The sequence below is a fragment of the Dendropsophus ebraccatus genome, unplaced genomic scaffold (genome assembly GCF_027789765.1).
Source record: "Dendropsophus ebraccatus isolate aDenEbr1 unplaced genomic scaffold, aDenEbr1.pat pat_scaffold_1906_ctg1, whole genome shotgun sequence".
Taxonomy (NCBI): domain Eukaryota; kingdom Metazoa; phylum Chordata; class Amphibia; order Anura; family Hylidae; genus Dendropsophus; species Dendropsophus ebraccatus.
In genome coordinates this window covers 1-12,833 of record NW_027209341.1, presented here as the reverse complement: position 1 = coordinate 12,833, position 12,833 = coordinate 1, and the positions used below count along the sequence as shown (strand labels likewise).

The 12,833-nt window shown below is 41.0% G+C and overlaps 1 protein-coding gene across 1 annotated transcript; it reads right to left on the bottom strand.

Annotated features, from left to right (window-relative positions):
• Positions 1 to 900: 900 nt before the first annotated feature.
• On the bottom strand, positions 901 to 8,520 carry CT55 (cancer/testis antigen 55; the record flags this gene model as incomplete). The annotated part of the gene is made up of 3 exons (XM_069956003.1): positions 901 to 1,036; positions 2,064 to 2,254; positions 8,409 to 8,520. Coding segments are annotated over 3 exons (439 nt in total), but the record flags the coding sequence as incomplete, so codon positions are not given.
• Between the last annotated feature and the right edge of the window lie 4,313 nt (positions 8,521 to 12,833).

Sequence of the window (12,833 nt, the reverse complement as noted above, 5' to 3'; positions counted from 1 at the left end):
ATAGTAACTATTAATTGAAAAGAAAAAAAGTTTTAACCCCTTAACACAAATGTATCAATACGTACAACGCTTTGAGGTTTTTACGTGAACAGACCGGTACCAGAGCGGGGATTCTAGTGACAAGACCCTTTTTTTTTTAAGCTTTTGACTGCTTCCTACGCACAGCACTGGTCTATTCCCGAGTACTGGCCCGCCGAACCCCAGTGTGACGGAACCCCCTCCCTTCTGTGATGCGGCTCTATTAGAATGAATGGAGCTGCATCACAGAGGGGAGATCATCACACAGAGTCGGGCCGGTGCTCAGGAATAGACTGGCACTGTGCTTGGGAACAAAAAAAAAAAAAAAAAAAAAAAAAAAAAAAAAAGGTCGTGCCACCAGCATCTCTGCGCCGGTCAGTTCATGTAAAAGCCCCAAAGAGATGTACCTATCTTTAATAACACAGACAATTTATAAATGTGACCTTTTGATCCCTTTTTAAAAATAGTTTTTTTTTTCACTTTTTATATAAAAAAAACAAGGAAGTTTCAACATTAGTGGATGGATTTAGATTTTTAAAAAAACTTTATTGCTACAGCCTGCTGTTACTACATAAGAGAAAGACGATCTGACCACAGCACCATCAATGATAAGGATGAATAATGATTAAATGCTGCTGTCAGAACTGACAGCAGTATTTAAATAATTAAAACAGCTGGCAACAGAGATTTCTCCCTGTCGGTTATTAGCAGCAACCCTTAGCTGCTAATAGCAGCCCGTGAGAAAGTGCTTAAGTTGAGAGCCCTCTCTATACCTCCTACACAATGGTGTACAGTCTCATCATGGTTTATTATTCACAATCACTATTATTTAGTAACAAATCACAAAACTAAGATATTCTTAAATTTACAAAGTTACTTACTCTATAGTAATTTTAAAGATTTAGTCTGCCCTTGCTTGATTACTCCAAAATGAGTCATCCTGGAAACTTCCAAGCCTCCTTTGTTCATCAGCAAAACAGAATGCTGACTGTCTGAATCCTCAGTATCAGATGACATTCTGCAAAAAAAAAGAAATTAAAAAAATAGCTAAAATCGAATGAATGAAATGACATTTAAAGCTAGACATCTATAATCACACTCAAAAGCATCTAGTAGACTCTACTCTGTCATGGGGCATTGTTTGTATTACATATATTCTACATCCATAAAGCAGTCCCTTCTTTTATGTGAATTCTGTGCGTATTGTATCACATTGAAAAGAGAATGGGGAAAAAAGTCTCTCAATGGTTACTTTTGGGTAGTGTACCTGTTTGTAAAAGATTATTGACTGCTGGATATGCTGTGATGCATTCAAAGACATTTTGCCCAGTTGACCGACTTTGAGGGGCAGTGTATTAATGGACAAACAAACAGGAGGGTCATTTTGACCTGCCTGTCATCAAGGTTTCTCTAACCAAGCTATTAGGAGGTGTTGAGTGCAGTGATTACATGAGGGTATGTATACATGTCAAAAAGACTCTGGACGTCACAGGCAGATCACCAGTTGCGAGGATTGTTTGATCCACCAACAAGCATAGGCAGTTTACAGTTTGCTTATCCACCATCAAGACAGAGGTGGCATCTTTGTTACACACCTGTGTCTCTGCCAAAACTATTTCCAGGCACTTACAACCAAAAAGAAAAGGGTAGCAGTTATATATGAACTACACAAACACAATAATATAAAAATATCAATATGCTATATTAACAACTATGCTATAACAAAAACCTCCAAAAGCTTAAAAACAATGAAAACATATGCCATAACTCTACTGCTGGCTAAATGCAGCACAGTGTGTCACCACTCACCCCCTACTGGTACAAAGGGGAACACATTTATGCCAATAACTACATTTCTGTCCTCTGTTGCTGTACCTGATCATCTCAATTATCCTCTTTTTCTGAATGGAAGAGTCTCTATGAATCTCCACATTCTATGATTAAACTGTAAATGACCAGTCATATTTATACAATTGTTATGTGCAGACCTAACAAAACCCAGTTGTTTAAAATATGTTCACCAAGAATATTTTAGAGTTATTTACCCATTTCTGTTAGTTGGTGCTAAGCAAAGTGCCCTCCACACATAACAGGACTGGTTACTTTCTACCACTATTGCATTAACCAGGTTGTTTCGTTGAGGTTTGTAGCCTTCCGGCAGTCTTAGGGAGTCAACTGTAAAGAATATGCTGTCATCAAGTACACCGCTTGCCCCATAGAAAGCAGTGATTTTCACCTGGATTACAAAGAGAAAAATAAAACACTGTTACATAGTCACAATAAGGCCAGGAATTCATTAAATTCTCATCGATCTGTGCTGCATGCATTTAGTCTAGAAAAATATTAGTCTTTTTGATTTCTCTAGGTGATGTACTCTATAGTAATTCAATGAAGCTTGTCTTTTTTCTGTGAGATGGCAAGCGCAGCAAGACGGATAAAGAACTGCTTAGTCAAGTGGGGGGTTTTTCCAGCTCATTTTATGGATTAGTGGGGGTCTGAGAACCCAAACCCAGACCAATAAAAAGCTATTACATGTACCTAATCCTCCCAAACCCATCTCACTTGGATGAGCTTACTGCCAGGGATGAGACATCTAGGTACTATTTCGGTAGACTTCCTTCCAACAAGCCTCAAAAGACCAGAAAAGGATGAGTACCTCTACATAAGCACATCCCATTCCCCACATCTCTCACCTTATCTTGTAATGTGGGATGCCTAAACACCAGTACCAAATGAAAGAGGATAATCATCTCAATAGTGCCCAAAGATGTGGTTTTATTACAATAAATGGAAACCTGGTAGAAAGGAAGGTACTGGGAGATCCTGCCACGTAGCAGCTATGTTTGCTACTGTGATAGCAATGATTGGATGATGGCATCAGGTGACCTGGGTCTATCTGTTAGCTGAAACTGAGAGCCTGCTAGAGCAGAGATGGATCTGACAGATTTTTGAAGCCAAAGCCAGGGATGGATTTAAAAAGAGGAGAAATCTCAGTCTTTCCTTTATGACCTGTTACCTGTCAAGAGTTTGTTCCTGGCTTTGGCTTCAAAAATCTGTCAGATAAATCTGTCTGTGTAAAGGAACCCTTAGATTGGCTGGTTAGGCAGACCATTAAGCTTACAAAAACATACCCAATGGTCTTTTTAGGGACTAGTAGTAATAAGTCTGACTGACTGAGCTAATCCCATTCAATATACCAATATTGGAAGGAATAGTACAGTGGTATATAGGTATAAATAGTTGTCAGTTATATTCACATTCCACAATTATACTAAAGTCTCTTTTAGGACTAGAAAAACAACAAAAATATAATCTGCCATACAGTATAGTACCAGTGTTTTTATTTAGTCTAACTAGTGGAATAGAGTGACAATGCTGTTTTATACTGTGCTACACTTTTCTGCTGATAGTAGAATGCTCACTACTATACATAACCCAAAAATATATTTTTTCTGACTAGTGTTGACCGTTTCTGAAAAACAAAGCAAAAAAAAAAAAAAAAAAAAACAACAATCAAAAAAAAAATCTGCCATACAGTATAAGGCCATTTTCACACATGGCAAAACAGCGGCCGTGTCGCAGAACGGCCACTGTCTGAAATGTTCAACTCTGATCAAGCAGTATCGGCCGGGGTGAACATCACTTCAACTTAATTGGAATGTGGGCACAAATAGCCATAGCACACATTGTAAGTATAGCCGGGAGCCGTACTTCACATTGTGATGCTGTTGACTGAATAGCAGCCGCACAAAATAGATGTGGCAGTTTTTGTGTGGTTGCATGGAATCCAGGTTGTAGTGTATACAGTGTGTATACACTATGGCCAAGATTCCCTAGCGGTTAATGTGATCGCCAGCTGTGAGTAAACAACATAAAACAAAACACAAACAGTGTGAACTTGGCCTAAGGCTGGGGTTAACACTGTTTTTTGCAGTCCTGTTTTTTTTATATTTTATAAAAAGTGCCCCCAAGTACCCCTCAGACCCCCCCAAGTGCCCCCTGCCCCCCAACCCCCTCAGGGGAGATCTGTCTGAAAATTTAAAGTAAATGGGAACCAATTTGGACCCGTTCACTTAACTAAACTATGATCACTGTGGTTACAGCTTGTCACAGTGATATAGTAAAAAAACAAATGTGAAAAACACACACAAAAAAATTTTAAATCCACACTTTCATTACAGTAATTGCGCTATTCTAATAGCAGCTAATACTTGCAGTTTAACCCAGAGTACCTGTAACACCTCTAGTTTAACTGTTACTACCCCAGACTACCTCTAACCATTTCAGACTACTCATAACCGTCTCCAACTTACCCGTTACCACCCCACATTACCTGTTATCTCAATTATTATTTATTTTTTTTAAACTTCGCTATTCTAATAGCGTCGATTTGCGCTAGCAAAAATCTGCACTGAAAATGCTAAATGGCACTCTTTCCCTTCTGAGCCCCGCTGTGTCCCCATAAAGTGGTTAATGCCCACATTTGGGGTATCGTTGTACTCAAGAGAACCTGCGTTAACAGATTTTGGGGTACCTTTTCTCTCCTGTTTCTTGTGACATTGAGAAATTGCTTAATTTGAATACTTTCCTCTGATACCTGTGGGGTCGAAATGTTCACCACACCCAAAGATGTATTCTTTGAGGGGTTGTACTTTCAAAAATGGGATGACCTTTGGGAAGTTCCACTCTGTTGACATTACAGGGACTCTGCAAACACACCTGGCACCTGGAAACCTCTTCTAAAAAATCTGCACTGAAAATGCTAATTGGCGCTCCTTCCCTTCTGAGCCCTGCTGTGTGCCCATACAGTGCCCACATATGAGGTACCGTTGTACTCAGGAGAACCTACGTTACAATTTTGGGGTGCCTTTTTTCTCAAGTTCCTTGTGAAAATGAAACTTTAATCTAAACAAATATATTATTGGAAAATTTCTATTTTCTACAGTCTAAGGCCATGTTCCCACTGCGCAAGTTTCGTAATAATCACATCCGTAGTAACAGCTGCCGTGATTACTACGGAACTTATGTAGTGGAATCTTCTAAGGAATCCCTAGCGGCGCTGCAAGAAACTCACACAATGGAGTATGCGGCATTGTGTGCAGTGAGGATTCGAATGCGGGTGCACACAGATGATCCGCATCCGAATTCAGCTTCAGTAAAGATCATCCGGCCGGTACTACAGTACCGGCCAGGATGATTTTCCTCAGACATCGGCCGTTCCGTACCCGGCCGTGTCACGAAATGGACGGTGCCTTACAGAGTGGGAACATCCCTAATGGTCAATACTTTCCTCAAGCACCTGTAGGATCTAAATGCTCTTTATACTTCTAGATTAATTCTTTATGGTGCGTTCACACCTACAGGATCTGCAGCTGATTTTCTGCAGCAGATTTCATTTAAATAACTGAACACAGGATCAAATCTGCTGCAGATCTGCTGCAGATCCTGTAGGTGTGAACGCACCCTTAGGCTGGGTTCACACACAGTATATTTCAGGCTGTATATTTGAGGCTGTATAGCAACCAAAACCAGGAGTGGATTGAAAACACAGAAAGGCTCTGTTCACATAATGTTGTAATCAAGTGGATGGCCGCCATTTAATGGCAAATATTTTCTGTTATCTTAACCCATAGCTGCACCAGGACGTTATTGAACGTCCTCGTGCCGCTATGGGAGTTCAGAGGGGGGTCGCGCGGCGACCACCCTCTGAACTGCCGCGATCCCGGGTGCCGCGTGTAGCCCGGGCTCGCGGCTATTAGCGGGCACGGTCCGATCGCCGTGCCCGCTAATTAAGTACTTAGAAGCAGCTGTCAAAGTTGACAGCTGCTTCTAAATACTTGCTTTTATTCATACCTGGTGGTCTAGTGGGGGGATCGCCCCCCTGCGGCGCGATTGCGGGGGGGGCGATCCCTGCATCCATCCCGGGCCGGGGTCTGCTCCGTAATGGCGCTGATCCCGGCTCGGCATTCTATTGCTTTTGGCTGCAGCAGCCAAAAGTAATAGAACACCGATCTCATGGATTCATGCAGTATAACTATACTGCATGGATCTCTATGAGAGATCAGAGTACATATACTAGAAGTCCCCCAGGGGGGCTTCTAGTATATGTGTAAAGTAAAAGAAAAATGTATTTTTAATAACACAAAACCCCCTCCCCTAATAAAAGTCTGAATCACCCCCCTTTCCCCATTTTATAAATAAAATAAATTAATTAATTAATAAACAAACATGTTTGCTATCGCCGCGTACGTAATCGCCCAAACTATTAATTAATCACATTCCTGATCTCACACGGTAAACGGCGTCAGCGCAAAAAAAATCCCAAAGTGCAAAATTGCGCAATTTCTGTCGCATCAAATCCAGAATAATTGTAATAAAAAGCGATCAAAAAGTCATATATGCGCAATCAAGGTACCGATAGAAAGATCACATCATGGCGCAAAAAATGACACCTCACACAGACCCATAGACCAAAGGATAAAAGCGCTATAAGCCTGGGAATGGAGCCATTTTAAGTGACGTATATTTGTTAACAACGGTTTTGAATTTTTTACAGGCCATCAGATACAATATAAGTTATACATGTTATATATCATTTAATCGTAACGACTTGAGGAACATGCATAACAAGTCAGTTTTACCCAGGGTGAATGGCGTAAAAACACATTTCCCCCAAATAAAGAAATGCGTTTTTTTTTTTCAATTTCACCACACTTTGAATTTTTTTCTGGTTTCCCGGCACATTTTAGGCAAAAATTACATCTGCCATAGCAAAGTACAATTAGTTGCGCAAAAAATAAGGGCTCACTTGGGTCTCTAGGTGGAAAAATGCAGGCGCTATGGCCTTATATACACGAGGAGGGAAAAACGAAAACGCAAAAATGAAAACTGGCTGTGTCCCCTAAGGGTTAATACAATGGCTTCTGTATTGAAATAATGGCCGTTATTTACCGTTATATGACGGCCATCCACTCAATTTCACCATTGTGTGGACAGAGCCTTTCTGTGTTTTCAATCCACTCCTGGTTTTGGTTGCTATGAGGACCTGACATGAGGACCAAATACAGCCTGAAATATACTGTGTGTGAACCCAGCCTTAAAGTGTAAATTTTCCAAAATGGGGCCACTTATGGGGGTTTCCAGTATGCAAGCCTCCTAAATTCACTTTAAAAAAAATTAACTGGTCCCTAAAAAAAAAAAAAAAAACTTTTGGAAAGTTTCATGAAAATTAGATAATTTGCTGATACATTTCTAAGCCCTGTAACACCCTAAGCTTAAGTTCACACTGAGTAAATTAGGCTGCGTTCTGCGGCCTCAGTGTGCCATAGCCTGTCTATGGGAGAGCATTGCGCTCCTCTGCTGCCACTGCTCTCTGCTCGAAGAAGTGACATGTAAATTCTTTGAGCGGAGGGCGGCACTAAGAGAGGGGTGCGCACTCTCCCGTAGACAGGCTATGGCACACTGAGGCAGGTTGGGATTCCGCGGCGGAACTCTCTGGAATTCCACCTGATTTACTAAGCGTAAACATACCCTAAAACATAAAATATGTTTACCAAAACGATGCCAGAATAAAGACGACATAGTGTTAACGTTACCAAAGGGGCGAGAAAGGGCCACACACAGTGATAAGCAGAAGCACGGGGGTGGGGGGACTGTTGGAATCAACAAAGGTAGAGAGGGAGACAGAGTGCCCTACCGTAATCATCGGTAGTAGCAGTCAGGTGGCCTCCGTCACTTTGTACTACACTTTGCATTTCATATATTCATCCTTTTTAAGATTATTGTGTCCCCGATAGTGGATAACAGTTTCTTGCCTACATGCAGAAAATCTGATTGAACTTGGTCCTGTGCTCCACTGAGGAGCCTCAAAATACAACAATTTTGTCTCAGTGTAAAAATTAGTACTGGATGCAGAATCTGAATTGTGACACTAGAGGTCAGCCTTTATACATAGCAGACAGTTACTGCACAAAGTATATTTATACACAGCAATCACTATTACCAATAGTATCACTAATCTGTAATTTTCACAAGATTTCAACAACTATTCCCTAAACATAGCAGTATCATACAGTAAATAGTTAGACAGTTAGATGTTTATATACTGTAGGTCTGGCACTGCCCCAATGGTTTATGCTGTATTGGAAGCAATGTCGATGCTGTGAACAGAGCCATGACAGTCTTAAAGGGGTTTTCCAGCCTAGAACAATTCATGGCCTATCCAAAGGGTAGCCACATCCCCCCTAATGAAAACTTTTAAGACACTATTCGTATATTTCATTGCAAATCTACCATGCAGGTCTGCTTCTTCAAAATGGCACTGCTGAAAAACAGCATTACTATTTGGAATGAATAATTAAAAAAATGGAATGAAACACTGCAGCATATACCTGATCTACTCGTTTACATCTCAGAGGCTTTACTGAAATTGCTTCACTGTTCCATGTAGATGGATTGATGAAATACTCTGCTTTTACCCAGTCTCCTTTGTAGGGATATAGCCTAAAAAAATAAAATAGAACAGAACACACACACATATATATGGTATGCGCATAGTTTATTAGATGACATGTTTAAGTGACAAGGCAGTTTTTAATGGGAAACCACTATCATTTTCATTGTACGAGTAGTAGTAATACAAGTAGTACTAGTACGGTGGTGGTAGTAGTATTGTGCCAACAGATTCTGCCAGCGCTCATATTAACATATAAATAATAAATTATTTACTTGCCCAATTTTACTTAGCATAGTAGAAACAATGGGGAATGAATTACCTTCGCACACATCACACATCGAAAAAGCTGTTGTTTGATTAATTTCTCCTCCATCTTTATTGCAAAATGTAACAGTGCCAATTAAAACTCTTATGTCAAGGTCCAATGCATTGTGAATTTTCAGGAGTATTCTTTTCCCACTTGCCAGAGATGCACTGTACCTGAAAGATGAACACCGTCCTTGGTTAAAGGGTTGTCTGGGCAGGACTCTTAAAGGGGTTGTACAATGAAGCAAGTTGGTAAAATCAGATGGGTACTAGATACATGTATGTATGTATGCATGTATGTAAAGCAGCAAAAAAATGTGCTGTTTTAAAGTCAAAGGGGTGCACAGGAGAAAAACATTTTCAAGTCAAACCTTTTAATACTGCTCAGCTGTTGTTGGTCCCGCAGGAAGTGGAGTTTTCTTTCCAGCACGACATAATGCTCTCTGCTGCCAACCTCTAACCATGTAAAGAACCATCCAGAGCAGTAGCAAATCCCCATAAAAAAACCTCTCCTGCTTTAAACAGTTCTTGACAAAAATAGAGGTGGCAGCAGAGGGGCCAAAACAATGTGATTTAAATAAGAAGGAAATATATCTGTGTTATTAGTTTTCAGGCTAGCAATGAAATAAGAGATTTAGTTATAGCAAAAGACTTCTAAATCCAAGAGCCGAATTAAAAATGAGAGGGGTTTACACTAGGGCTTAGCAATATGGCAAAAACTAAAACATTTTTTTAACCCCCTTAAGGACCCACAACGAACCGGTACGTTATGGGAGCCTGTCACTTAAGGACCCATGACGTACTGTTACGCCAGTGGGTCCGGCTAAAGTGAGCTCAGGGCTGAGCTGACTTCATAGACCGTGGGAATGGCTGCTATTAGAAGCCAGGTCCCCACTGGTAAGACGGCTGCCGCAATCATGCGGCCTCCCACCAATAACTCTTGTCACTGTCCGATCGGAACTACCGCAGTGTGACAGCGGGGATCCTGATTGTTTTGACTGACTTCCGGAGACCTTCTTCCCGGCAGTCAGCTGGTGATCGTTATATAGCGTCTGCCTGTGGCATACTCTATGTAACGATCGCAGATAACATTTGATCAATGCTATGCTATGGCATTGCATGATAAGTGTCAGTAACCTTACATAAAAATGTTTAAGTCCCCTAGGGACTAAAATAAACATATATATACAGCAGCACGCGTAAGCGTCTGATCTATTTCATTTTACATAAGAAAACATTTTTTTAAAAAGTGGTCAATATGTCCCATCTACACAAATAAGATACTAATAAAATCTAGAGATCATGGTGCAAAAAATTACATCCCATACTGCCCGGTAGGTGAAAAAATAAAAGAACTATAGAAGTCACAATAGAGCCATTTTAATCATACCTATTTGCAAAAAAAAAAAAAAAAAAAAAAGTTTTCCAGTTAGAAAAACATTAGAAAAGCTATACAAACATGTATATCGCTGTATTCAGACTGACCTATAGAATAAATATATCATGTCAGTTTACTTTAAAAGTTCATTTCGTAAACACGGAGGCCCTCAAAATTTGCAGAATTGTATTTTTTAACCCCAACTTCCCCACATAAATGATATTTTGGGGGTGTCGTCATAAATTTTTATGGTAGATAGATTGAAAGGCGCTATTACAAAGTACACCTGTTTCTGAAAAAAACAAGCCCTTACATCCCCCTGTTGATGGGAGCGCCAGAGCCCCGGGCAACTTTCCTGATGCACATCAGGGAAAGCGTCTGGCACTCCGGGATGGCCTGGGAGAGCACCCCCCCCCCCCCCCGAAACTCACTGACCAGTACCTCCTCCCCATCCTCCTGCACCGATCGGCTGTTGGGACTCCACAGCCGCCCCCGTCTGGTGATGCCGCCTGACAGGAACCTCACACGCAGCCCCCCGGGCCGGGCTGGTGATGCCGCCTCATCCATACCACAACCCCCCCTGGGGCCGGCCTGGTGATGCCGCCGCCTGACGGGACCCCTACCTGGGAGTTGTATTTCTGCAATCTGGATGGTCACAGATGGCAAAACTACAACTCCCATCATACTCTGCAGACAGGTAATGATGGAAGATGTAGTTCTGCCACAGGGATGGTCATGGGTTGCAGAACTACAACTCCTATCAAGACCTGTCAGCAGGGCATGATGGGAGTTGTATTTCTGCAACCTGGATGGTTGCAGATGGCAAACTACAACTCCCATCATTCCCTGCCAACAGTCAATGATGGGAGTTGTAGTTCTGCAACCCGTGGCCATCCAGGTTGCAGAACTACATCTCCCATCATTACCTGTCAGCAGGGCATGATGGGAGTTGTAGTTTTGCCATCTGTGACCATCAGATTGCAGAAATACAACGCCCCAACATGTCTCGGCGGACAGGTCATAAAGGGAGTTGTAGCTCTGCAACTGATAAAGAGGATGACATATGGCATGAGGGGGACGTGTGTGGCACGGCACATGAGGAGCCATGTGGGTACTTGTGATGTATGTTGGCATACTATAGACCATACTGAAATCCCTTTTTTCTGATCAGGAAATCCTAAAGGCTTTTCCTGATGGTAAAAAAACGGATTACGGTCAGGAAATTCTGATACTTTCCTGATGACATTTGAGGCCTCCTGATCAGGATTTCTGACAGTAAAAAACTGACAAGGAGTGTGAATGGGGCCTAGAAGGCGAGGAGGAAAAAAAAAACAAAAAAACGCAAAAAATGGAAAATTGTCCGTCATTATAGGCTCTGTCCAATTCACATCTCAATTTTTTTTTTTGCTAAAAAACAGACATTTCTCTACTGCAGAAAGCCTCAGAAACTAAACTGTATCTGAGGCTATCTTCCCACACAGTATTTATCAACCAAGACCAGGAAGGGATTGAAAACACAGAAAGGCTATGTTCACACACTGCTGAAACTAAGTGGATGGCCGCCAGTAATGCAAATAGGGGCCGTTAAAATAACAGCATTATTTGCCATTAAATTTAACAGTGACTGAGAGAGCCTTTCAGGGTTCACTGGGGTGGACCACACCTGGTAATGCTGCTGTCACTGTGAATGTATGTACACGTCTGAAGAGAGGATGGATACCAGTCCTACACAACTGCCCCTTCCTTGCAGGCCCAGTCACACCTCACAACATGAATGTTACACCATAGTGCCCACACTCTACACAGGCAGCACACACATACATATTTATTCACACATACAGTAAACGTGAGCGGTGCATGCATGGCATGTCACAGAGGATTTTTTTGGTCGCAAGTAGATCATGACTTTGCCCCTACTGACTTCAATACAAGTGTGACTGCAACTTAGTTTGGTTGCACATTGGTATGAGACTGGATGTTCATTTCCCCAGCTTCTGATTACACATGCAACAAAAAAATATAAATAAAAAAATAAATTGTTTAAAAAGTGTATTAAAAATGAATAATATCACATATAGTTAAAAAAATAAATACTATATATATATTATATATTATATATATATATATATATATATATATAAAATATTTATGGTAGTGTCTCTCAAAATGCAGGGAAAAACATGAGGAATTTGCTGTTATGTAATGAACCTGCAATAATAAACCTATTGATTTGTATTGCCCTATACACAAAACTGCACATGTTATGGGTCCATGTTGGGCCAGGATGTGTGGCACATAAAAATAAGGGGGCCGCATGCAGGCACTGATCCCCTTTCTTGAATAAAGGGGTTTGTGCAAATATGGACGGCTTGCCGATGGCTATTGCCCCAAAGCTGCGGGTTCAGACTGTGCTATCGATGTGTGAATGTGGTTACGAAAACATGTAGACAAAATGCTGTTTCTGTAGCCTCAATGCTCAGCAATTTTTTTTCTTTTTTTTTTTTTTTTTAAAGTTGAACACCACAAAAAAAAACTTTCCATCTCAATCAGTCTTAACATATCTATGCATATACAGTATTTGTGCAGGTAGGACAAATTGTGTCTGTTTAGGCCGTGGATATTTAACAGGCTTCATACAGGAAAGGAATAAAAAAAAAGATGCAAAGTTTGAAAGAT